This window comes from Xenopus laevis, chromosome 8S, assembly GCF_017654675.1.
Source record: "Xenopus laevis strain J_2021 chromosome 8S, Xenopus_laevis_v10.1, whole genome shotgun sequence".
NCBI classification, from domain to species: domain Eukaryota; kingdom Metazoa; phylum Chordata; class Amphibia; order Anura; family Pipidae; genus Xenopus; species Xenopus laevis.
Window position 1 is genome coordinate 59355256 of NC_054386.1, and position 27598 is coordinate 59382853.

At 39.5% G+C, this 27598-nt stretch overlaps 1 protein-coding gene across 1 annotated transcript; it reads right to left on the bottom strand.

Moving 5' to 3' along the window:
• Positions 1 to 1616: 1616 nt before the first annotated feature.
• Positions 1617 to 25822, bottom strand: vsig1.S (V-set and immunoglobulin domain containing 1 S homeolog). The gene is made up of 7 exons (XM_018232986.2): positions 25694 to 25822; positions 25102 to 25265; positions 8505 to 8697; positions 5367 to 5522; positions 5133 to 5252; positions 3482 to 3611; positions 1617 to 2282 (listed from the first exon to the last, which is right to left on the bottom strand). Exons 1-7 carry the CDS (start codon positions 25734 to 25736, stop codon positions 2126 to 2128), a joined length of 963 nt encoding a protein of 320 aa, XP_018088475.1. The 5' UTR covers positions 25737 to 25822; the 3' UTR covers positions 1617 to 2125.
• Between the last annotated feature and the right edge of the window lie 1776 nt (positions 25823 to 27598).

Below are 27598 nucleotides of genomic sequence, written 5' to 3' on the forward strand. Positions count from 1 at the left end.
TGAATCCATATTGCCAAAGCAATCCTATTGGATTTATTTAATGTTTAATTTTTAGCAGACTTTAGGTATGGTGATCTAAATTACTGAAAGATCCCTTATCCAGAAAACACCAGCCAGGCTGTGAGGACTTTTTTTTAACCCTACAACAGGTCCTTAGTGGTAAGCTGCAAATTCTGGCACATGCTAGAGGGGCTGTGGTAAGATGCTATTGACAATCACTATTTATTGGGTCTCTGTGGGGACTAGCAATGTGCCGGATGACCCGAAACCCACAGTGACCCCAGGGTTGACCACCAATTGGGCAGGTTTGGGCTTAAATTCGGCCAACCATTGCGGGTTAAGGCTAGGTGTGGGTCAAACTGGGGAAGTACACTCCTTTGCTTCTGAAGATTCCCTGTCTTGGAACCAAAGGCACTCACAGAAGTAGTGTACAGAGTTTTTTCTGACCAGCACATCACTAGTGTGGACCAATTGTGTCATCTGTGTTTCCTAAAATGCCAGGTCATATTTTGAATCACCGTCTGGACCTGCTGTGCACCCTGTAGTAAATGAACCATAGAGCAACAATACACAGAACGATTTATCACCCATGTGACAGATTGTTGCTCCTGTGGGCAGGGCTGGATTTCGTGTCAGGGTACCCAGAGGCTTGCATCAAATCCTGGTTGAATCTAGGATTTGGTGAATTCCTAGCAGTGTCGGACTGGCCCACCGGGATACCTGGAAAAGTCCCGGTGGGCCAAGTTGTCAGTGGGCCCTTATGCTGCTAGACATTTGGCCTATTTAATGGCCATTCCCTATTTCTTTGAGAACAAAGTGGCTAAATAGATGGAATATAAGATAATAGTATGTAAAGAGACTAGGAGAATAGAGGTTGAGTGAGGAGAGTAATAATAATATTACTAAGAGTAGGCCCCTGGTCTAAGATTAATTGGTGGGCCCCTAGTCAAAGGTTTTTGGGTGGGCCCCTGGTGTCCCAGTCCGACACTGATTCCTAGTTACTTTTGCTAAGATTCTGCCAAACTACACTTCTTGTTAAATAAACCAATGGCAATTAGTTCTTCTAAACATACAGTATACAGTATATACTGTTCCTTTAAACCATTTTACAGACATGGAGCACCATACATCAGCCTTTACCACAAAATATGTTTATCATGCAGAGTGGCACACTATTTGAGAGGCTCATCATTAGTCCTGCTCCTTCTCTCGCCTCGCCATTCCTCTGCCCAACTCCAACTCTTGCTTCTAACAGGGGTAATGGTGTGATGCACCATTACCCATGCTCCTTGGTCTGCTATTTTGTAATTTTGTTTTAGTTCAGAGTATTTTCCCCGTCTCTACCAATTCCCTACAATTCTCAAACTGTAATTTATGAAACTACTGTATCAGGCAGTGATTAATTCATACACAAAGGGAATAGCGTGATATGTAGCATTAACAAATGTAGGTTGTTATTTTGTATACAAAAATGTCAAATAATTGCAACAAAACATAAGTATAAAAAGAATTTCTCTTGCTTCCCAGAGTAAATATTTATCTTTTTTATGTAAAAAAAAACCCACTAACTGCTGCTCTTTCAGTTTATGTGAGCAGCCTTCTGGTGTTAAAGCGAATGTAAAGGCTATACAACATTCATTTTTAATCTGTTGCAAGTGCTATTTTCAAAATGTAAATAATATATTCTGGCTCTTTGTCTTAAAATTATTGGCATCGCACCCAGGCACAGAATACTTTATTGCCATATTAGTACTTTACTCTGCCTATGTTTGTGTGAGTCAAAATATTGATTGTACACATATAGTGTGATTTTGGCAATGGTGTTGTTTTACTTAACCAAGAAAGAAAATAAGGGCTGCCTTTGTTGTTTAGCACAGCTACTGTCTAAATGGTTAAGCACTGCTGCCAGCCACTATCCTGATTGGTACATATAATTAAAACATTGACAAAAACAAGTGAATTAGGAATAATGGGGAGGGGTTATTGGGCACTTCAATATACTTTTAAGACAAGTAAAAATCTATGAATCTACTGTAAAAGTGTTCATGATAACGCAGATTAAAAAAATATGGGTAACCTTAACATTGTCTTTAAATAAGCTAATTTCTTATTCCATCCTCCTGTTTTATGCTGTTGGCTCTTCTGTCTCTCCATTGGCAGCATTCTCAGCATGGTCATGGTGGAACTGTATGGTTTCAGTAGGCTCAGAAGATCCCAAATTTTCTTTGGGGTGCTCGTTAGCTTCTCCAGATACTGCTGTGTACTCATGGTTTCCTCCCGTTCTGCAGGAATAGAAATTAACTTGTTGATTACTTTATTCCCTGCGCTGCTTTGCATCCAAATAAACGACAGGTTCTCACTGTCATGTTTTAACAAGAATGTTCTAAATAGGTTAACTGTTGTTAAAAGTGCAACATGAGATACTCTACTGTGTTTGTAAGCAATACCAGGGTGAGATTAGAAATATAGTTATAAACCCCAATAGGCATTGTGCTATGTAATATGTACTGGAGTCTTCAAATCTAATTTTTTGCATTGGGTGGGGCATGACACAACTATAATCCGTTTCCTAACATACTTGGGGATGACAGAAGATAGTTGGCTCCATAACTAGCAAAGCAGGATTAAAAACTAGTGTGAGGTATAGAGCACATTGCTGGCTATGTTAGGTAGCCCGGTTCTTATCCTTTTTCCATAGGTCAGGTGGTAAGTACAGGACTTCTTAATATCCTTCTCCCCCAGTGCGCAAGTTAGGGGATGGGTAAGGGGCAGCAAAGGGACACCTATGTGTTTGAACCCACAGGTAGCACTGTATACATGGGGATAGTAAAGGTCCTTGCATTCCATTCTGGAGTATAAGTCAGTCAGTATGCTTGCAAGCCTTAGGCCGCTGATGGGAAAATCTCCTCTCCCATAAGTGAGGAAGTGCCCAATAATACTTGTCCCATTGCATTCATTTGAATCACTGCGTGTAAAAAACATTATATCAACATTACAGCAATCCTGGGTAACTGCAAAAATGCTTCCTTCCACAATTTTGGCTGATTACACGATTTCAAAACCAAATAACAGGGTTATGAAAGATAGCTTATAGTACAAGTTGATCCAGGGACTAGTCCGATTTCCAACTTGGATTCAGGAAGGAATTTTTGACTCCTCTGAGGCATATTGGAGAGGCTTCAGATGGAATTGTTTTGCCTTCCTATTGATCAACTAGCAGTTAGACAGGTCAAAATAGAGTTATAAGGTTGAACTTGATTGACGTGTGTCTTTTTTCAACCTAACTTACTATGTATTACATACAGTGATTCAAATCAGTACAAGGGGACAGGTATTGTCAGGTACTTTATTACAGTGGGAAAGAAGATTTCCTGTCAGGTGAAGAAAATGCCCTAAAGGTTTCCAGACCTATGAGCTTAGAAAGTGCCGCTTGACATTCAAAACACAAACCAAAACAAATATATGAAAAACAATATCTTACTTAATTTCTTTGGTAGGTGAAAGTTGTTTTTTTTGTTTTCTTTTCACTATAAGAAACCAGACGATGGCAATAATGACAGCAGCTGCCAACAGTCCTCCGATAACCGCTGCTGCAATTACACCTCCTTCCCCTGTTGTAATGTTACATCAAGACAAGATTAATGGGTTTCAACTGGCACCAATGAACATCACAGCTTTTTATATATATTTAAGCACAGTTTGTTATGGTCTGAACTGTAGGAAGGTCTACACATATACATAGTTAATGAATCTTAAAAAAATATTTTCTGGAACTTTCTTGCTTGTTTCATTACCCAGTGGAAGTCGGTAATTCCAACAGTAGATCAACAGCTGATAGAAATCCCTGTTATAGGTATGTAGCGCTATAGTAAACTGACTTGTGCTAGGGCCGTTTACTCTACTTTCCTTGGTGGGCTGAGACCACCGATGAGCTCTCTTTCTCAGGGTAAGCCCTCGCAGCGGGGTGGAGGCAAGGGTGTAGTGTAACTGTAACCTGATATGCGATAGCACAATGATGGGCGCAGTTGAACAAGAACAGTATTTATTGAACAGTAGCACAGAGATCATTTAGCACATTGATCCACAATGGAGTATAGAACATACACAGCAGCATAAAGGAAGCATATACTCACAGCACGTATGGGCTGAATCCCCACAGGCTAGGGAATATACAGCAGAGAGTAAGTTGACAGCACGCGATGGGTATTGCCAGTTTCAGGATATCTTCCAGTGGCAGACTAGGGGAACTCCTGACATCCCTATCTCAACACTTGGTTCCTTACTCTGGCTCAGTAATACCCTGGGATCTTAATCCCTCTAATCTCCTCGGCGGAGCCTTGAGCTGCTCAACTATTTAACCTCTCTATCACTCCTAGAGTGATCTATAAAACGAGTATAGCTGTCTAATTACTAGGGCCAAGGCGCCTAGGGTCAGCATCACCCATTCCCTTCCAGCCTGCTTGGTTGGGCTAAAGCAATGGACCCAGAGCACATGGTTCCTAAACCTTTTATACTCTGGCACAGTGCCACTAGTGTACACTGTGTGAACTGCAGGGGTTACATAAGCACAAGGTCCCCATAAGGACCCACTGAGGTGTCCATATTACTAGGGATGTGCCTGTCTGTAAAGTGTAAGGGTGTCTAAGATTTTCACATCCCTACAGGTATATCCCCTCACTTGGTTTATACACCATTCACGTGTTTATTTATACACCATTATGTACAAACTGCAGCCCATAGCTATACTTAAACTGCAACTTGACTGTTGGAGAAAGATGTTTGAAGGTACAGTATATTTCAATAAGACCTGAATGACCTAAAGGTCATACATTGCTGATAACATTTTTCCACATCATAATGGCTGTTGGTGAGCACAATCCATGAAGGCAGATGTGAAGGCTGAACTGAATCTGTAGATTCTGGCAAATACCAGAAGGAATGCTACTGTATATGATGCCACAGACAGTCATTAATTATTGGGCTTCTGGGGACTAGAAATTCTAGGGCCTATTTTGAATCCCAGCCCAGACCTGACTCTAAGGGACTTACATATAGTCTATCCTGACTTCTTACAAAGAGTTTATAATCTGGATTTGGACATAAGCAAAGTCAAAGACAAATAAATTGTGTACCCCCTGTGTGTAGGTTGAGTTCACAAGTGGCATTTCCAAGACTGTTGCTGGCTGTACATCTGTAGTATCCTTCTTCAAAATCCGTCAGGTTCCCTATTATGAGGCTTCCTTTCTGCTGATCTATCAAAGAGCGGAGAGAATGAATTTATTCGTGAGCATTGAAGGGAGGAAGTTGCCACACAAGTTGCCCTTGTATAGTTTTCAGTATGTTACATAAAAGGTGGCTGCACTCACTCATCTGAGGAGGTGTTGACTTCAATAGTCCATTCTCTACTCTGTTCCAAGAATACAGCGGGAGCGGCATCCCCTCCTCAGAATAACACAGCAATGAAATGAAATGTCCAGTCTCTACGGCTCCCCGAATAGAACAATGTGGAACAGATGGTGGAACTAGAAATAACAAAAAAGAATTAGCTTTGTGCCATCAAATATCACATTAATCATATTAGCAGTTATCATGGGCAGGGCTGTCCAGCTAGAGGCTCAGGGGTCTGCTGTAAACAAATCTGTAACCATACACAGCATTATAATACTTTTAGTTTAAATGTTAATTGATTCTACTGCAAGCGGAATAACAAGTTAAATGAGAAATGTGTCTTTTTATGAAATTATGTTTATGAATCCAACTTTATTTATTGCCATAATCATACGGCAGTAGGAAAAGCCACATGTATAGTCTTTGGGAGTCTATTAAAGAGTTTTTTTTTTAATGTGCAACTTTTCTATTGGCAAACAGAATGAGCATGCTAACATCCTTCAGAAGAGCGAGACGCTGTTCTTAGATCACAACTAGTATTGCAGTGTCTAGCCAGTTAGGGACAATAATTTACATAAGACTTTGTTATAGGTGGAAGAGTTAGATTATGAAGGGCTGGGTGCAAGGCAGCAACATTAGGCTCTGTAAAATCATGAACCTCATGCACAAAAAACACTCTAGGGCCTTCTGACCCCTGCAGTATGGCTTCTGCATGACAAACGAGCTATCGGGTGTCAGGGGACACCTGTTTGATGCCCACCTCCAGATATTCCTGTATCCTCCCTTCCCATACGCAGAAAAATTAAACTTTTTGTGACCCATGAGCGTTTTTTGTGCAATTAGGTACCAAATGAAAATTCCATGGGCTTAGTAACGTCAGTGTTAACTGAACTTAATCACAGTCCATGTATTGGATGTGACCAAAGTTTCCAACTGAGATTCTGGCTGTTCTGTAAAACCACAACAGAATGGCACAGCACTCGGACTACAAGTGTATGCATTGAGACTGAGTCTTTCACCACCTAGCTGCATGTGGACCCTAGGTTTTTTTGAATTCCATCCATTAAAAAACAAATAAGGCCCCTAGGATAGTACTTTTGAATGCTAAGACAGACTCTTTGTAACTGGCTGCTCATACACTGCCATACAAGCTTGTTCAGTGCTGGAACTAGGGGTAGGTAGAAGAAGCACGTGCCTAGGATGCAAAGCTTGGGGGTGGCTATTACCTCATAAGCAGCCTACTCCTGGTTAAGTGGGTGCCGCTCTCTGACTTCAAAGCATGATGACGAAGGCCCTTCCTCACATGCGCGTCCTTGTTTGCATGCAGTTGTTCCTACAGGGTGGCGCGACATGACCGGCTGGGTTGCTTGGGGAGCCCAGCCAGTATTAATCCTATGCAATTTTCCCAGCGCTTCCCTTCATTTTTAGTAAGTGGGCTCACCTTCTTAATTGGGTCACATCATAAAGACCAAAAGATTCATCAATACACGTTGTATGAAGGAGGCCACAAAGCATCTGCAGTACTGTGCTGCAAAACTTTTATTCCAAAATACACGACATGTTTCGAGTCAGCAAGGACCCTTTCTCAAGTGTGAAAGAGTCCTTGCTGACTCGAAGTCAAGCAATCCAGAGGCACACAGAACTGATGCAAGCAAGGAACACCTTGCACGTTTATTGCGGTATAGCAGTGCAACGTTTCGGGGTCAAGCCCCTTTATCAAGCATGCTAGATTCGATTTGGGGTTGCCGGACCTCTACCATTGTGCACCAGACAGCACTATAATTACCTCATACAAGGGTGTGCGAGAGACAGATTTTTCTTGGATCCTTGCTGACTCGAAACATGTTGTGTATTTTGGAATAAAAGTTTTGCAGCACAGTACTGCGTATGCTTTGTGGCCTCCTAAATACAACGTGTATTGATGAGCCCAGAAGGTATTGCCTGAGCTGAACTAAGTTAGAAATACATTGCTAGCCAAGCAGTTTTATCCACAGCTAGTGATAAGTGTCCCACTACCCAGCTGACACCAGTGATACAAAGTGTTCATTTTAATAGAGTAAAATCTACATTAAAAGGGAGCTATATGTTTTTATTAAAAAAAAGAAAAAAAAGGAGAGAGAAAGTGCGCGCGAGATCTCCATCAGGGTGTATTCTTTCTTTCTGCCTGGATTTCACCTTTCCATGGTTTTTATCTATTCTCATCTTTTTCTTCCCAGAAATGCAAACAAATCACACAGGTTGTACCAGTCAGTTTCTGTTATGGAGGTGAGATAGGAGTAGGCAGAAATCCATGTCAAACAGAGATAGCATTCAGGAGTGCCTGGTACACACACTACTAACACATTATTCACTCTGGGCTCAGCCTCCTTTCTGCATATAATTTAATTCATGTTATTGCCAACAGGAGATTTAAACATGAAATGATCAATATCATATATATAATATATAGTTTAAACATTATATACATATATATGTATATAGTTTGAACATTCAAACAGTGTACTTATTGTACTAGTTGTGTAACTATACAGTATACATAACGTGAATAAATGTGAGTAAATGTATCCGTAAATGTATTCTTACTTTTAAACCATACTGTAACTCCAGTGTTTCACGGTTAATTTGATATTCAACCTAACGATTTCCAATGCTAAATTCTAAAATGTGTATTTTCTGTTTGTGTACTACAGTACACCCATATGTAATCATTTTTTCTGAGAATCTCCTTAGAAGCCCCTTGTATGATACAAGTTCTATGGGTTTTTAATAAACATCTTGCATTTTTTATTTCATTTGTTGCAGGAAAAGGCCAGCAATACAGAATTCAGAGCAAGCTACATCAGAAGGGGCAATTAGTGCTTATAGTTATAGTATAATTAGTGTTTATAGTTATTGGTGCGATAAACTTTCTGAAGGGAATATTAAGGACTGAATGTATATTTAATTTATCTTGCTTTTCCCATGCTGTCTAATAATCAACATATATCTGTACATTAATTTCAGCCTTCCTAAGTACTGCAGCATAAAACATCTGAAGAATGCATTTATAAACATATATAGTTCTTCAACTGAGTTGCCTGATAGCAGAAATAGAATGGTGGAGAATGATACCTTACCTAGAACTGTTAGGATAATCTTTCCTTGGCCACTGGACTCAGGTAAGTTCAACACTTCACAGGTGTAGATCCCGGTGTCCTGTGGCTGCATGTTGGAAATGGTTATAGTTGCACTGCCTGGAGATAGTGCAGCAGTGACTCTATTCTTATAGTTGGGCCCTGACAAAGACTGGCCATTCTGATAAAAGAACACCTAGAGAACACAAACAGTTGCATCAAAGGGCATGTAAAGGCAAAAAAATAAAATCCAATTTTTACTTTCTTTAATGAAAAAGAAACCTATGTCCAATGTACTTTAATTAAAAAATGTGTACTGTTTTATAAGAAACCTGACTGTATGCAGTGAAATTCTGCCTTCATTTACTGCTGTGGATAGGAATTGTCAGATGGTCCCTAACTGCTGAGCAGGAAAACAATCATACTTATGAACAGCAGGGAGAGCCCCTGCCTTACTTCCCAGCCATGCAGAACTCAAGCAGCTTTGTTTATGACGATCCCTGAGCAGCCCAGACCACACTGAGCATGTGCACAGTCTTAGTGTAACAACGTTACCTGGTGGTCTAGTGGGAGGGGGTCTGCAGGGACGCCTGCAGCCCCCTCGGCGGGGACGCCTGCCTCGTTGCTCCTCTGGGCCGCAAATGGGGAAAAGTTAGGGCGCGCGCGGCTCGTCTCTTCCTGGTTTATGTGCGCATGTGCGCTGGCGTGTGACGTCAGCGCGCAGTGGCGCGAAATTTAAAAGTATTAAAGGCACAGTTTGGATTTTTATCATTGCCTGTGATAGGATTTAGTTCCTGGTGCTTCTGAGCTTTGTGCTATATTATGAACCTGTTTTGATTCCTGTTTTTGACCCCTGCCTGGCTATTTGACTATTCTGACTTCTGGATTCTGACCCTTGCCTGATTATTGACTACCGCTTCTGATTAACCCTCTGATTGACTCCCTGGTTTGACCTTTGCCTGTCTGATAACGTTTGTTCTCTGCCTGCCTCGACCCGGCCTGATCTGACTACTCTTTTGCCTAACGCCTTGTACTGCGATCTTCTGTCCAAAGACTTTGCTTTACTGTCGTGCCCCTCTGCCTATCCAGAACCCTCATCTTGCACCTCTCGTTTAAGTCCAGGTGGCATCCAAGTAAGCCGAGGGCTCCTCCCGAGGCCCAAAGGCGGTCACACTACTGGTGAAGCACGAGCCGAGACCAGGGTGCCTGGTGTTTGTTCTGGTGTTGGGTGCCGACCGTGACACTTAGTCTTGCAAAGATGTTTAACAAAGTTACAAGATGGTGACCCCCTGTAGCCAACTTTGAAATTATAAATTATTTGTTTGATTAGGCTTGTGGTGCAGTAAGTTCATGTTTATATTTAGTATACAAAATACAGCATTTCTAGCCTTATTCTATTTTAGACTTGACATGCCCTTTAAGTTAGTTCCATACAGAGCTAAAGTACTTTCTTGCTTCTCGGATTGTAGTTTGCATCACATGTAAACTGTAAATATTCTAATGTTTGAACTGGATATAGGCCTCAAGGTCAAGTAACACTTTTAGTACCTATGTACACTTACTACACCAATTACTACACCTAATTTAGTTTTTTTTTTACTTACTTTTGCTCACACCTATATTTTTACTTATACTCACACTTATAACCAAACGCATATATACATACTTTTTAAGTGTGCACCTATAAATACAACTTTACTTTGCTTTACTTTTTAAAAAAATGGGTGTTGGTTTGGGCAATCTCTCTCTCTTAAAAGCCGCAAGTTGGTGGCGGGGGAGGATCTAGCCCTCAGACTGAAACCAAGGTTCAGGAAAATGTACTTCAATTAAAGCTACTATGCAGAGAGGTACAAGACCTTTTATACTATGACCAGAGGTTAACAAGTTAGGGACCACTGTGTGGGGTTTACCGTGACTTGGTATGGTGGCTTATCAACTTTATGATCATAACTTTGTAACTAAAAACCCCTGTCATTGTTAACAAATGCATTTGCATATATACTGAATTACTTAGACAGGAGCCTAGGGAATGTGCACTGATTAATTGGCCAAGTCAGTAGAGCTTCCATTATACTAATATATTTTTACTTAGCCTTAGGAGTGTACCCACAACCCTTTTTGTATTTGCCTCAGGGTCACCTCATCTGATGCTACACATCAAATCCGATGTAGATAATTTGCAATTTTAAACCATTATAGGTAAAGATAATCTTGGCTAATGTCTCCAAACAGGGGAGCAGCTCCATAGGAATTCCAGCTTTATTGCTAACATTTCTCTGAATTTAAATTGGCGGTTTACCTTAAGGTTAACTTTTAGTATGCTATAGAATGCCCTTTTCCTAGAAACTTTGCAATTGTTTTTTATTATTTCTGTTTTAGGGCAGAGAGAAACGAGAAGATTCAGAGAGATTAGTCACCTATTCTTCGGGCGACTAATCTCCTCGAACTGCCTCCATACTGGCGGAATGGCACTTATTTTGCTTTGTTTTCTGAAGTCGCCTGAAGTTGCCTCACGAGGAAACTTTGGGCGACTTCAGAAAATGTAGCCAGGGGTGCTTCGCCAATGAGGCAAGTTGAGGCTGTTGCCTCAGGCGGCATCGCCCCACTAGGTACCAGGGGCAGCAAAAATGCTGCTCCTGGTACTTTAAGAGCGAATTTCCAGGGGAGGGGGGGCAGCAGCAATTGCTGCTGCCTCAGGCGGCAGAGGGGCCAGGATCGCCCACGAACGTAGCGCTCTTAGTGCCATTCTGCCGGCGATTTAGATTCTAGCCGACGGGGAGGCAGTTCGGGGAGATTAGTCGCTGAAGAAGAGGTGATTTGTTGCTGGACGACTAAATCTCTCCGAATCTTCTCATCTGTCTCTGCCCCTATAGTTTTTTTTAGTTATTTTACTTTTTCATCTGCCTCTTTCCTGCTTATAAATGGGATTAGCTGACAGCCAAAAATTATTGCCTACAATTTACTGCTGTTTTGTATTACTTATCTTTCTTTGCAGGCTCTCTCCTATTCATAGTCCTCTCTCTTGTTAAAACTACTGCCTGTCTTGGTAGGTAAGTAAGACCCTAGCAACCAAATAGCTGCTGAAAAACCAAACCTACTGAACAAAATGCTAAATAACTGAAAAATCGTATAAAAAAAGAAAAAAAAAGAAAGACCAATTGCAAATTATGTCAGAATATCAGTTTATATATCACACTAAAAGTTAATTCTTTTATGAGGACAAATTGGCTGTATTCCACAACTGAGCTGTGCAGCCTGCAGTATGCTGGCAGAATGCACAGAACTCTGATTGGATCAACCCGGCCCCTCCCGGGTATAGGGGACTCCTCATGCCTTGTTGACTGATATCTGACTAGTGATATCTAGTTCAGCATGTGGGCAGTGCGATCACACAACTTTGTATGTTTATGGCCAGCTCCAATGTTCCAGAGGTGCAACTATTCACAAAGCAGGCAGTACAGCCCTTTGTACTGCATTTCCTATAGTTTTTTTGTAAAGAGGTGAAGAACTTTTGTCTTATTATATATTTATTTATGTATGAAATGCAACAAAAATAGTATGTGACTTTTATCTTTTTCATCTTTATGACCTTAGTGAGTATAGGAGTCGGGACTCAACACGATGGGCGAATCTGACCCTTTTTACTTCGCCAAAAATTAGCAAAACGGATAAAATTCACCAAAATGCATTAACGTCTATGGACTTCAAATTATTTTTGTTTGTCGCACAATGCGGCACGTCAATTTTTTTACATGCGGCAAGTTTTTTTGCGGCAAAACTCTGTGAAAAATTTTGCTCATCACTATACAATGCTAATTTCCACAGGCAGTGTCATAAAGTTCTTTGAAGACACAAAGTTCTAAGAGTTTTCACTGGATCAATGAATGAAAAAATTCTTAACTTTTGTTAAGCCCTGTCCAGATGCACCATCCTACTCCTTACTATTGGATTCCAATACCTTACACTTTGGAGGACTTCTCATACCCCCTTTTCCAAGGCAGAACTTACTGGTGCCACCATTGCCAGGAGCTTCTTGCATTAGACTCAGAATATTACCCTGGCAAGTATGCCATCAGTACATGGCCCCACATTAAAGTCATTTTAAGAACACTTTTAATGAACATATATTGTAACTGCTTATCTTTTGCCCCCCCCCCCCCCACCTCCAGCTAGGGCCACAAGTGTGTGTTGGAAAGGCTGAATACTTTGGATAGGATAGAAGAGTACAAGATGGTATGGCCAGATTAATAATAATAATGAGGCTCAAGGAGCCATAGTTCTAGTCTCCCTTATGAAATAGTCCACTGTTATTAGTCTATTATTTACTTGGATGCAATCTTCCTGTCAGTACTAGCAACACTGGGCATTTTCTGACCAAAGTGTACCTGTCACCCAGGGCTGACCTTAGGCCAATCAAGCTCTGCACCTATGGGGGCTAGCGGAAGATTAATGTACAGGCTCCTCTTGGCTATATCCTAGGGGCCCAGTGTGATCAGGGACCCATCTAGTTTTTTCAATTATTATTAAAATTTTCTTTTAATATTTATTTGTATTTGCACTGCTGAGTCTGATCAGGTACAACTGCTGGGAGAAGAAGGAGCGTGCCGAACCTAACCCGGTGTAGAAAGCTCGGGTGCACATGTGTCTGGTGCCATAGCCTAGAAGGAGGTCCTGTGGATGTAGCAAAGGGTCCTCACATCTTATTAATCCACCTCTGATAGGGGCCCACACATGTGGCTTGATAAAAGACCGATGGCGGTCTGAAACGTTATCAATTGTTTGGGTAACAGCCCATGTCTCAATAAAGTCGTTTTAAAGAAAAGAAATCCATGAATGGTGCTGTCTATGACGCAACAAATGGGGGCCCACACAGTGACATTCCTTCCAGTGCCATATCACAGGCTCCTAGAGACAAGAGGCCAGGGGGGATCACTATGCAGGGCTGTCACTGTATCTGTCACAAAATTCTTGTGGGCCACAGTGTCATAAAACACATTCGGATCACAGTGTGTCATGGGGGCAAGATTAATCCATGAAATGCCTGGGGGAAGTGGAACAGGAATGAAAGGTGAACTGGGCCCACCAAAATGGTCCAAATAGGGCCCCCAGTTATGTAGGGACCCATAGGTTTACTAAATCCCTATGGCTTTAAATCCCTACACTTCCTTATCTCCCTAGTAGCTGGGCAGATGCCCATGTATCTAGTTATTTAATGTACATGTTTCTGCTATTGACCTACTGGCCTGTGACCACTTCCTGCCACACTGTAATACAGTGTCTGGTTAGGGGTGGATCTTTTTTTTGGCTTCTGGTTGCTGACCCAGCTGGATCTATTCCAGGGAGCCTCGGTACATCAAGGCCCAGTAAAGCAGTTCTGCCCTAGTGGGACCAGTACCTCTAGTGATAAGTTGGGGAGCAGAAACCCCATGAATGAGGCCAGCCAGGGATAGCTTAATACCATTCATAGCACTCTCTATGAAAGTAAGATAGAGAGGTTAAATAGCATGAGCAGTCTTGTGCTCCTACAAGGATTTTAGTAGGGAGTAGCTCTCCCCTAGGCTCTGAGTCTGACTAAAGTATGGGCACTCCTGGCCTAAAGTAAAGGGACCACAGCTGGAGAGTGAATTAGGCTTTAGATGTATTCTCCCTGATTATTCCACTGTTTGGGATCCAGACCACACCACCATCAGTTATTCTTATCTGGTACATGTATAATAATTATTTCAAGAACAATTCTTGCTTTCATTATAGTGTGGTTTCCATTAGGTCTGCCACGTTCAGCAATCCCTTATCTGTTGGCTAAACAAAGCCCCACCTGCGCTATTGTGCTCAAAGGCACCATATACATACAAATGACCTGCCCTAGAAGGCCCTGTAAAATGGATGCACAGGTATTTTAAAATAAAATTAGCTTTTAAGAAATGGTACAATATTTTTAAAATGACTAAAGATTGTGATAAACTGCTTGGCTAGCAGTAGGTTAAACGATTCAGGTGAAGAATTCAGACAAGCTCAGGAACAGGTACATTAATTAGAACATGGCAGGTAAGACTGGTCTACACCATGCTTGCTTTGCTTGCTCTTAGCTTAGACAGAAAGAGAGAAAAAGGAACAGTAGTATGAATCATAAGATCTAAAATAATGGCAATCAATTTATAGTCAATCCCTTTACTATTAGCAGATTTAAAAGTTCTTCATTTCTGATTCTTCTGGAATTGTTAATGAACCTGGGACTGGCAAAAATATTTAAGAATCTACGTTTATAGAAATTACTTTTCTCCAGTGGATAAAACCAGGGGATAGAGGTACCTTGTAAGCAAATACCTGATAAATTTTTTGAGTTAACTGTTTGTATGACATAGAGAGTGATATTCTGAGACAATTTGCAATTGGTTTTCTTTTTTTATTATTTGTGGTTTTTGAGTTAGTTATCCTTTTATTTGAAATTTGAGCAATATGGTTGCAAGGGTCCATATTACCCTAGCAACCATGCATTCATTTAAATAAGAAACTGGAATATAATGAGGGGAGGGTCTGAATAGCAATGTAAGTAATAAAAGTCGCAATAATAATACATTTGTAGTCTTACAAAGCATTTGCTTTATAGATGGAGTCAGTGACCCCTATTTAAAAGATGGAAGGAGTCAGATGTAGAAGGCAAATAATGCAAAAACTAAAAAAAATTAATAATGAAAACCAAATGAAAAGTTGCTTAGAATTGCCCATTCTAAAACAAATGAAAAGTTAACATAAAGGTGAACCACCCCTTTAAGCCTGTGACTAGCCATGCACATACCCATAATATTGTTTCATAGTAAGGTGGGTCTTAGTGTGTCTATTAGGAATCAGACTTTATATATTGTTAATCACTTCTTTATAGTGCTTTCATTTGAATAAGTTAAAAAGGAAGGGACTTGATATAGGATACTTATAAATTAGAATTATTTGCTTTTAATAGAGTCCATGGCCTTCCCATAATTTGGAGCTTTTTCGGGATAACAGGTTTCCAGATAATGGATTCATAATTGCCCCATTGTGCATGACCCTTATTAATGATTTACATTTATGAATAAGTCTATGTCACACTAGGCATTTTCTCTCTACAGGTAACAGGCCTGTACAACGGCATGGCCTCACAAAATGACATGTGCCATGTACCTGGAGAATTGGAGAATTGGAGAATTGTACATCTGCTGGACATTATATGTATTTATTATTGCAAAGGAATAATTAAACATGGAACATATTGTTCATACAATGCAGCAAAGCATAACATCAGTATGTGAGGTAATCAGAAGGAAATATATACATTGTCATTCATACAATAAGTAAAACACGACATGGTACAGTTTGTTAATCAGCAAGTTCAGAAAACAGACCCAGAACATTGCCCCTGTCCATAGAAATATATACAGAATAATGTCCTTTCATGTCTCTGTAATGCCAGTTGAGTTCCTAATGTATTACAGTACAATATCATACTTTCAGTGCTAGGCAAGCAAGTAAAAACAAACATGCCAATATGTCTGAAAGACAGGCCAATCCAGAAAAATCGCAGTGCGGAAACTGTTTCTTGCTGAAATGTCAGCTAATATCCTTTTTTTTATTCCTGTAAAACCTTTATTATCCCTAGATTATAAAACACAGGTGCTTAATTGCACCATTGACTTTAGCCATACAAAACAAACAGATCATTTTTATATTCTAATATTTAGATTGTTCAAGACTACTTGTTGCTTGAATGCTACCCATGTTATCAAATTACCCTCATACATTACATATAATTTCTGTAGGGTTTGTGTAATATTTAATGGTCACCTGTGTAACAGGTTGCTATAGGGCACTGGTTGCTATAGGTTACTGAACATGGGCAAATTTTGGGAATTTTATTACATTTTCCTATGGTATTTATTGTTCAAGCCACAGTGTTTAGTGTTTCTTTGTTCCTTAGCTGGCTTAGTCTGCTCATAAAATGGTACAGGTATGGGATCCATTATTCAGAAACCCGTATCCAGAAAGCTCTCTGATTTCCTTTTTCTCTGTAATAATAAAACAGTACCTTGTACATGATCCAATCTAAGATATACTGCAATTAATCCTTTTTGGAAACAAAACCATCCTATTGGGTTTATTACATTTTTACATGATTTTCTAATAGACCTAATTTAGAATGATCCAAATTACAGAAAAACCCAGGTCCCAAGCAGCTGGCCACTAAATGCTTCCTACTGATTGCTACATTAGATAAGTATCAAACTTATAACCATTTATTTCCATTCCCCTAATGTGCCTTTGTGCATCACTCTATGTTGTACAAGTGATACAATATAGTAGGGACTTGTAATACGGGTCAGAGCTAGAATTAAGGGTAGGCAGCAGAGACATGCAATTGGGGGGCACTAGGGCCTTAAAGACATATATGTTTCTCTAACTCTGGATCTGTAAATATTGCACACCCAGTGCTGTACAGAGCAGGTGAGCAAGCAAAGCATGGGATAGTTGGTCAGCAGAGTTTGGTGGTAAAAGATTGGATTGATTGGGAAGATTGTTGGTGCTGGGGGAATGGTGATTGTTCAGGTGCCCTCTCCTTGGGCACTTTTTGGCCTGAGTTCAGTAAATTGCCAGTCCCTTTACAATTTATGGTAGCTGAACAATACTTTCCTCAGCTACGATTTTGGTAATTGAACTAATACTGATATTGAGTAGAGGTTACCATGTACACCACCTATTTAGAATGGACATGAATGCATCATTATTATGCAGTTTTGGCTAAAGCCAAGGTTTATTTCAAATATGTATAGAGTCTGGGTGTTTATAGAAAAGTGCATGTATCTCATATTACTATCATGCAAGGCTTATGACTTTGTTTTGATGTTTCCCGTCAAGGTTTATTCAGTAAATTGCCGGACCCTTTTCAATGTAAGTGGGCTGAACTAAACTTTCATCAGCTACAATTTTGATAATTTACCCAATACTGGTATCCTTGAGTAGAGGTAATTACGTACACCAGACTACTAAAAACTAACATGCATATCTACATGTACTACCATGTGTCACGCTGCATGCATATCTACATGTACTACCATGTGTCACGCTGCTGTTACTCCAATACTTTCCTTACCTGGTTCTTCCAGTTACACCTTCCCCGTGCATCTCTGCCATACGCCATCCTCTGGACTGAAGCACGGGGAAAGCTGTTTTAAAGCAGAAATGGTCCAAGCACTTAAGGCAAATTAATAATCTACTTAATGTAGATCTTATTCAAATGAATGCTACAGCCATTTTGGAATGGTGCTTCTGCTGGGAAAATGCATGCGAGGGGTAGCAGCTGTTTGGGGAGATAGGTAGAATTGACATTGCACAAAGGGCCTAGTGAGTTCTTGACTAATATACAGTTTTAGTATAGGTGTGCAAAATATTTCACATAGTTTGGGGGCCAAAATTTTATTTTTATGAGGGTTTAAGTAAACTTGCTCTACTATGCCATGCTACAAATCCCATTATCCTTACATTAAATGACAGAGGGATTCTGGGAGTTTTAATTTTACAGAATGCCAAGGTTGTATAACATTATTTCCATTCAATACTGTATGTGTGACAAGCCCCTCCATATATTTATATTATATATTTCTATTTAACTATTGTTGTAAGCTAACAACTAGACACAATTTTGGGCAGTTAATGAGTCAAAAGGCCCATGGGGATAAAACTAATTTGCAATGTGCTGCAGCACAAAAAGATATAGGTGCAGTGCTCACTGGAATGATACCCAGGGCTGATGTGCTTATTGGCAAGAGACACACTAGCCTGGGTATCTGAGGTAAGAGATTATAATAACTACTCCTTCAGTAGGTAAATCTTTCCTCCTCTTACAGCTGCACAGCTTCTTTAATCAAATTAGCCCAATAAAATGAAGATGTTGTTACTAATGAAGAACCACAGAGTCTGAAACATCATGTAACTGCCACCAGGACATCAAGGTTTTAATCTCCCTATAAGTTCCATCATTTTTTATTCGGCTGTTCTCACTAATGAAACTAAAGGAAAACTCAACAGTGCTCCAGGCTATGGTGATTCCCTGCAGTACTGCTATTCGGAGCCCCTACACATTTTTTCTCCATATGCTGTACAGTACATTGTTGTGCACATACTTACTGCACATCAACACAAACGTTTGCTGATCCGAGACTCCTCTATGGGGGTGTAACTATGGGAGTGCAAACATACACTGTCACAAAGTAGAATTTAAGTGAGCTTCCAATCATGGCTACAGACCCAAAAAAGGAGAGTGAAATAATAGTTGGTGAGAACAGGCTTCACATTTCGTTGAACAATTTAAACTACATTACATAAATTAATATATAATCAAATTGTAATATTTTATTTTCCTTCAAAATTCAGGTTACCATATTTGCCTAACTTCTGGCTCTTTACTCTAATTCTTTGATGCTGCACCGTACGCAAGCTCTGACTTTGGCCTTAATGTAATTATTCACAGATGCCCCATAGTTCAGGAGGGCTGTTCTTATTAGAGCTTCTAAGTAAAGGGAAGTAAAAATGTTTTTATTGCTCAGCTACACATTAGTGAACACTGGGGATTAATTTTATTTATATGCATCACAAGATTTTAGAATAGGACACAGTGTAGAACACAGTTACACCCTTATTAGCTGAGCCGACTTAAAAACTTCCACCTTGTTTTACATTTTTTAAATGTGTTTAGTGTTCAGACTCAAATGAGTGCACATTGTTGGTGTAGGATTAATGATTTAAATACACTGGAAATATTAATATGCGGAGATGCAGGATAGAGGGCTCATTTACGTTATGCCTTCCTTTTTATTTGAATTGGTACATGTCTCTTGTATCTGTGGCCATCCCAATGAGTATAGTTACGTAGTTAGACAGTTAAATTGGGTTGAAAAAAGACAAAGTCCATCAAGTTCAACCCCTCCAAATGAAAACCCAGCATCCATACACACACACCCCTCTCTACTTTTACATAAATTCTATATACCCATACCTATACTAACTATAGAGCTTAGTATCACAATAGCCTTTGATATTATGTCTGTCCAAAAAATCATCCAAGCCATTCTTAAAGGCATTAACTGAATCAGCCATCACAACATCACCCGGCAGTGCATTCCGCAACCTCACTGTCCTGACTGTGAAGAACCCCCTACGTTGCTTCAAATGAAAGTTCTTTTCTTTTAGTCTAAAGGGGTGGCCTCTGGTATGGTGATCCACTTTATGGGTAAAAAGGTCCCCTGTTCTCTGTCTATAATGTTCTCTAATGTACTTGTAAAGTGTAATCATGTCCCCTCACAAGCGCCTTTTTTCCAGAGAAAACAACCCCAACCTTGACAGTCTACCCTCATAATTTAAGTCTTCCATCCCTCTAACCAATTTAGTTGCACGTCTCTGCACTCTGTCCAGCTCATTTATATCCCTCTTAAGGACTGGAGTCCAAAACTGCACTGCATACTCCAGATGAGGCCTTACCAGGGACCTATAAAGAGGCATAATTATGTTTTCATCCCTTGAGTTAATGCCCTTTTTTATGCAAGACAGAACTTTATTTGCTTTAGTAGCCACAGAATGACACTGCCCAGAATTAGACAACGTGTTATCTACAAAGACCCCTAGATCCTTCTCATTTAAGGAAACTCCCAACACACAGCCATTTAGTGTATAACTTGCATTTATATTATTTTTGCCAAAGTGCAGAACCTTGCATTTATCAACATTGAACCTCATTTTCCAGTTTGCTGCCCAGTTTTCCAACTTACACAAATCACTCTGCAAAGTGGCAGCATCCTGCATGGAACCTATAGTTCTGCACAATTTAGCATCATCAGCAAAAATAGAAACAGTACTTTCAATGCCCACCTACAGGTCATTAATAAACAAGTTGAAAAGCAAGGGACCGAGTACAGAGCCCTGCGGTACTCCACTGGTCCAATTAGAAAATTTCCATTTACCACCACTCTTTGTAGTCTATCTTTTAGCCAGTTCTCTATCCAGGTACAAATACTATGTTCCAGGCCAACATTCCTTAATTTAACCAGTAACCTTTTTTGTGGCACTGTATCAAATGCTTTAGCAAAGTCTAAGTAAATCACATCCACTGCCATCCCAAAATTGAGGTCTCTAATTACCTTCTCATTAAAAGAAATTAAGTTAGTCTGGCAAGATCTATTATGCATAAAACCATGCTGGCACAAACTCATAGTATTATGATTTGCTATGAAGTCCAGTATCTTATCCTTTATTAACCTTTCGAAAAGCTTTCCTACCACTGACGTCAGACTACCTGGCCTATAGTTTTGAGGATGAGAATGGGATCCTTTTTTGAATAAAGGCACCACATTAGCAATTCGTCAGTCTCTCGGCACAATGCCAGATCACAATCAATCCTGAAAAATTAAGTAAAGAGGTTTGGCAATCACAGGCTAAGCTCGCTAAGTACCCTGGGATGAATACCATCTGGCCCCGGACCTTTTTTTAAACTTAACATGTTCTAGTCTCTTTTGAATTTCCTCATGTGTGAACCATGCATCATTAGTTGTATTACTAGAATTGGGACTATTAAGAAGGAAACCTTCACTTACTGGTTCCTAATTTGTGTAGACAGATGAAAAATATGAGTTCAGAATCTGCGCTTTTATTTTAATCAACCAGCTGACCCCCCTCTGATAGTAAGGGTCCCACCCCTTCCTGCTTCATTTTTTTACTATTAACATATTTAAAAAATAATTTTGGATTTTTTTTACTGCTTGCTGCAATATCCTTTTCTATATATCAATTTTAGCTTGCCTTATAGCTTCTTTTCATGATTTATTGGTCTCCTTGTAACTTATAAATGATTCGGCTGTCCTAGCTAACTTGAAAGCCATAAAAGCACGTCTTTTCTTACCCACCTCAACACCAACACTTCTATTGAACCAAAAAGGTTTTGCTTTGCAACGTTGTTCCTTGCTTACAAGGGGAATATACTGACAAGTATATTTATTATGCAGCATTTTAAAGACTTCCCATTTTTGTTCTGTGTTTAACCCTGAGAAAAGCATTTCCCACTTAATATGTTGCAGAGATGCCCTTATACTGTCAAAGTTTGCACATCTAAAATTTAATGTTTTAGTAACTCCCTTATAGAATTGCTTCTGCTACAGAATCTCAAAGGAGACCATGTTATGATCACTATCACCCTAAATGCTCACCCACACAAATGTTAGAGATTAGTTCAGTATTATTAGTTATTATAAGGTCCAAAAGAGAGTTATTCCTAGTAGGTTCTTCAACGAGCTGGAATAAAAAGTTGTCATTCAGCATATTTACAATCCTACTAGCTTTTTCTGTTTTAGCAACCCCATTACCCCAGTCAATGTCTGGATAATTGAAGTCACCCATAGCAACAACTTGACCCAGCTGTGAAGCCGCTTGTATCTGCAAGAGTAGCAGGGCTTCATACTCGAAACTTATACGAGGTGGTTTATAGCATACACCAATGATAATTCTTTTTGTAACCTTTTTCCCAGTCATTACAGTGTACAGAGTACAGTGCTGTTTTTGCATTTAGTAGAGCTGTATTCATATGGGGTAAGAAGCATGAGGTGGAAATAAAAATCCCTCTCACATCTCTTTAGTGTAATAACATGCATTGCACTAACAGCTAATTTTCCTTAATATATAAATATGTATATTTACATAGGCTTACCTGGAGCACTGGCAGATTTATTCAGCAGCTAACTGGTTACTATGATCTACTGTAGGGGTTGCCATATTGTGTGGAGTCTACTTTTAGTTAAGTTAGAGTATCAGGGCCTACCCTTGACATAGAAAATATTATCTCATTGCATTGTGCAAAAAGCACAACAGATAACACTCTATTTAAATAAACAAAACATAGACCAAAATATTCCATGTAAAATCCAAATAAAGGGAAGTAACCAGTAGACTGATCTCATGTAGTTGTTTGTCACAGTGCTGTATTGATCACTTAACTAACATTATGCTTGTGTCAGTGAGGGGGACATCAATCCCATAATTTTTGGTGCCCCAGTGCCAGAATATAGCCAAATTAATAGGTTCAATTCAGTTGAATGTATCAGTGCAGCCCTACAAGTAACTTCTTCTCAAGGCAGGTTTTAATTTGCACCTTATTCAGTAAAGCAGGAGCAGCCAGCATTTTTTGTGATTAGCATTCAAATAAAAGCAATTTTGCTTGCAATGAGCCATCAAACGCAGAACCCTAATTTTGTTGGAAATTCACAGCAGATCTCATGGACAGGGGTAGCCCACAACTGCTAGAAACTAGGAACACTGATACCCTTCATCATGTTCCAAAATGATAATCATGGAAGAAATAACTAATCTACACTCAACAGAAGGGTGAGACCTAGACTGAGTTTTTTATTGTCTGAAGAGTGGGTAACCAGCAAACCATTGCCACCAAAAAAATAAGTTCAAAGGCCCACAAATAGGTGGGCCCACAATGGTCTTAAATATTTGTTAGAAATTGCCAGATCATATGATCAAATCAACCAATAGGTAGCAAAAAACAGAAATACAAATAAAAGAAAATAACCAGCAAAACTGCAAAAAAAGGTATTAATGATTTACCGGACCAAAGCTAATAATGTAGAATAAATACTAAGGTTTGGCTATTCCTTCTGCTTTCCCGCTAGGGTGTGGCAAAAGAAGGAAAAGCCTGCTGCTGTGGGGAAAGCCATTACAGAATGTAAGTGCAATACATCTGTCTGATGCGATCATTATCTCTGCATCTTCTTGTCAGCCTTTCCTCGCACAAACTGTGCTCTAAAAGATTTAGAACATGAAAAAAGAACCAGTTCTGCTAAGCAGTGCAAGAGACGGACAAGAGTGTCAACCATATAAAGAGACTGAAATGCTTCTATCCTTTCAAAAATCAGCAACATTACAAGGCAGTTTATATAGTATGTCTTTATCCTGCCAGATATTTTGAAGGGCTGGGCATTGAAAATATCACTTTGTGGCAGTAAGCTAGTACAGCAAAAAGTGCTTAAAGTGGTGGTTCACCTTTAAGTTAACTTTTAGTATGTTATAGAATGACCAGTTCTAATAAACCTTTCAATTGGTCTTAATTTTTTTCATTTTTGAATGATTTTCCTTGTTTCTTCTGACAAATGCTCTGTAATGTTACACATTTATTCTTATTGCTACTTTTTATTACTCATCTTTCTATCCAGGCCTCTCCTACTCATATTCCAGTCTCATATTCAAATCAATGCATGATCGCTAATGCAATTTGGACTCAGCCAGATTGCTGAAATTGCAAACTAGAGAGCTGCTGAATTAAAAAGCTAAATAACTAAAAAAAACAGAGATAAAAATGAAAACCATTGTAAATTGTCTCAGAATATCAGTCTCTACATCATACTAAAAGTTAACACAAAGGTGAACAACCCCTGCAAAGGAACTGAAACCCTAGACAAAGGTAGGTTGAATTAATTTGATTCAGTGTTGTTAAATTGACCACTATGTTAATGGACTGGTACATAGAGCAAAAAATGGGCCTTGTGGTTTACACCTGTCTTTGACCAGGCTGTAAGTCTTGTGTCCAAACATCCCATCTGCTAACTCTTAGCATAAAGCACAGACGTGTAACTACAGAGGAAGCAGACCCTGCAGCTGCAGAAGGGCCCAGGATGTAATGAGCAATTACAATATATACTGGTAAAACAGGACAACCTCTGGATATGTTGAGGCCCTAAAATGAATTTGCTGTGGGGCCCAGGAACATCTAGTTATGCCACTGATATGATCTGGTGGCATTCCCAATCACAGAATGTTCCCACTAATGCCTGTACTCTTACATTTCACTGTACCAAAACTGTGAATAAACTACACAAATTGGATAATAATATTGACCAAGTCAGCCACCCTTGACTGAGTTAGCAGCCTTGCAGCATGGAGACAAACTATGGACTCTTTAATCAATATCTAAAGAGGGTTTGGCCAGATATCAATTGGGAAAGCAGTAAGAGTCAGGCAAGGGCCAAATAGGGCTATGGATGTCATCCTCCCCAAAATGGGCTTGCACTGGCCACTATTGAGCTAAATGGTATCATCCATGACTTAATTGGCCAAATCAAGCAAAGATTCACTTGGTTTGCAGCCTTTAAAAATGATTTGAATGTGCATAACCACCTTTAGAGTTTCCCACTTTCCCATTTAGTAACAATGCTAAGAAATCAGACAGGTTTAATTCTGGTGGTTATTTTTTTCCCAAGAGAAACCATTGCTTACAAGAAATTCCTAACTTGGTCCTACACGGGCAAGTTACATTTTAGAGTTTGTTCTATCTTAAAGATATAATAGATGCAGTCCTTAAGCTGTTTTGAATTACATCTTCCAGCATGTGGAACAGTTATAGTTAGGGGATTCAGAGTGTCATAGTTTATAGGAGCTCTAGGACAGTGAACCTACCCTCCTTACCCTGAGCCCAAGAAAACATTTCAGAACATGTCTGAACAATGCATGCAGAATATGTCTGAACTATGCAAATTTGCATGAAGTGTCAAATGTATTTGTTCTAAATGATATGTTCCATACTCACTGTTTCCTGATTCTGTGATTTTGCCTGAAAAATGTTCCACTGAATGACAAGATTTTTTGTGATGGGATTGTTGAGGGCGTAGAAGCAATATAAGGTAGCGTTCTCTCCAGTTGTGACGTTTATTATTGGGTTCTGTATAGTCACCTGCACGCAGTGGCTCAATGCTAAAATCAAGAGTGAGATACAGGTATGAACTGCCAAATATTTTGAAATACTGATCATGAATTTCCAGTATATTTTGCCTTTAAATAACAGGTACATCAAACTCACTATTCATTATAAGTTAGTTCTATACACAGAAAAGAATTAATTAAGTAACATGTTGCAGAATATCATACAACACAGTCATGATGTACTGAGGAGAAACCATGTCTTCACCCATTACCGTTCCAAACAATATTAACTTAACATAGATCAGAAGGAGACAGGGCTCCCTTTTGGTGATCTGGCACCTGGGGAAAACAGACCTTGGATGCCCACTGCAGTCTTCCCTCTAAAGACAAATCTGAAAGGAGATTGCATATAGTAACTCCCAACATGATATCTCCTCTGTTCCTCAATCTAATCTCTATTGTACAATTTTCATATTTACCTGTAAGACTTAGTCCTAAAGTTACGAACAGGAGGAAACTCATGGTGCCCAGAGAGAACAGGGACCAGGTGTGTTCTTGAGGTGGTTTGAATCGCTTGTACCTTCCACACAGTAGTCCTTCTTATCACTGTGCATCAGTAAATCAACAAGAGCTTATTCACTCTGAGACTTTATCGAAAACACTCCCCTGAATGCTCCCAATATGGCAGTGTGGGTTTTGTGAGTTTTCAGTTGCACTATTTTTCAGGGTGTGTGCACCTGATGCATCTGCAAGCCATGTTAACCCATATCTGCACTAAGCAGAATTATTTGAATGTTTATGGCTCAAATGTTCATGTACTGTATGTTTCATTCTGACCTGAACAGTGGAGTTTTGTATCATTAGAAATGTTGGACTGTGTTTAAAACCCTGTTAGCACTTACCACGTGATCCAAATAAAGCATATTAGGGCTAATTTTCAAGCTTCTAGACCTAAAGGTTACTTGGCTGTTGACACATGGGGTATATTTAACTGGAGAAACTTGCACTTAGCACTGGCATAACACTGTATCAGTGGCTGACAGAGCAAAGATTTTCTTGAAGACTCTCCTCTTAAAGGGGCAAGTACTGTACCAAGTTATATCTCATAGCTCATAGTACAAGTTGACTCAGGGACTGGTCCGAAACATTAGGTAGTTTTAAGAAGGGGTTGGATGGCTTTTTAGTAAGTGAGGGAATACAGGGTTGTGGAAGATAGCTCATAGTACAAGTTGATCCAGGGACTAGGCCGATTGCCATTTTGGAGTCAGGAAGGATTTTTTTTCCCCTCTGAGGCAAATTGGAGAGACTTCAGATGGGTTTTTGTTTGCCTTCTTCTGGATCAACTAGCAGTTAGGCAAGTTAAAATAGAGTTAAAAGGTTGAATTTGATGAACGTGTGTCTTTTTTTCAACCTAACTTACTATGTAAGTTTGGCCTACACCAGAAGTCTACCAGACATGCATTAGTATTAGTATAAATAGCCCTTGTATAGCTTGAAACAGTAGTATAGTATATAATATAGTATAGAGTATACAATATATAAAATCCATAGGTAGGATCTGATAAACACAAACCTCGTTGGGTTGGATGGCTTTTTAGTAAGTGAGGGAATACAGGGTTGTGGAAGATAGCTCATAGTACAAGTTGATCCAGGGACTAGGCCGATTGCCATTTTGGAGTCAGGAAGGATTTTTTTTCCCCTCTGAGGCAAATTGGAGAGACTTCAGATGGGTTTTTGTTTGCCTTCTTCTGGATCAACTAGCAGTTAGGCAAGTTAAAATAGAGTTAAAAGGTTGAATTTGATGAACGTGTGTCTTTTTTTCAACCTAACTTACTATGTAAGTTTGGCCTACACCAGAAGTCTACCAGACATGCATTAGTATTAGTATAAATAGCCCTTGTATAGCTTGAAACAGTAGTATAGTATATAATATAGTATAGAGTATACAATATATAAAATCCATAGGTAGGATCTGATAAACACAAACCTCGTTGTAAAAGGTTTTTATGAAAAATGCAACTCCTTCAGGTTTATGTACCATGCGGCACATTCTAGTCTAAAGTCACAGCCTCCCTTGGCTAAAATATGAATGGGATGAAAAAGTATCACACTTTTTTTTCTAACCAAGGAAAAGGGAACGGTGTGGAGATACATAAAATCAGGTGGTTAAGTCGCCGATAGCAGCAAGGTAGAGTCCACAATCTACAACATGCAAGCAGTTAAGCAAACTATTGTTTACATTCAAGAAAAGTTCAATAAAGCTGAAGCTCATAAGCACCAAACCCAGGATTTGTTATTTACCAGCTTTACAGTTTAATTGAATCTCTACAATTCAGTCAAACTAAATCCAAACCATTCTTGGCTGTAGTGGGTTGCATAACTAA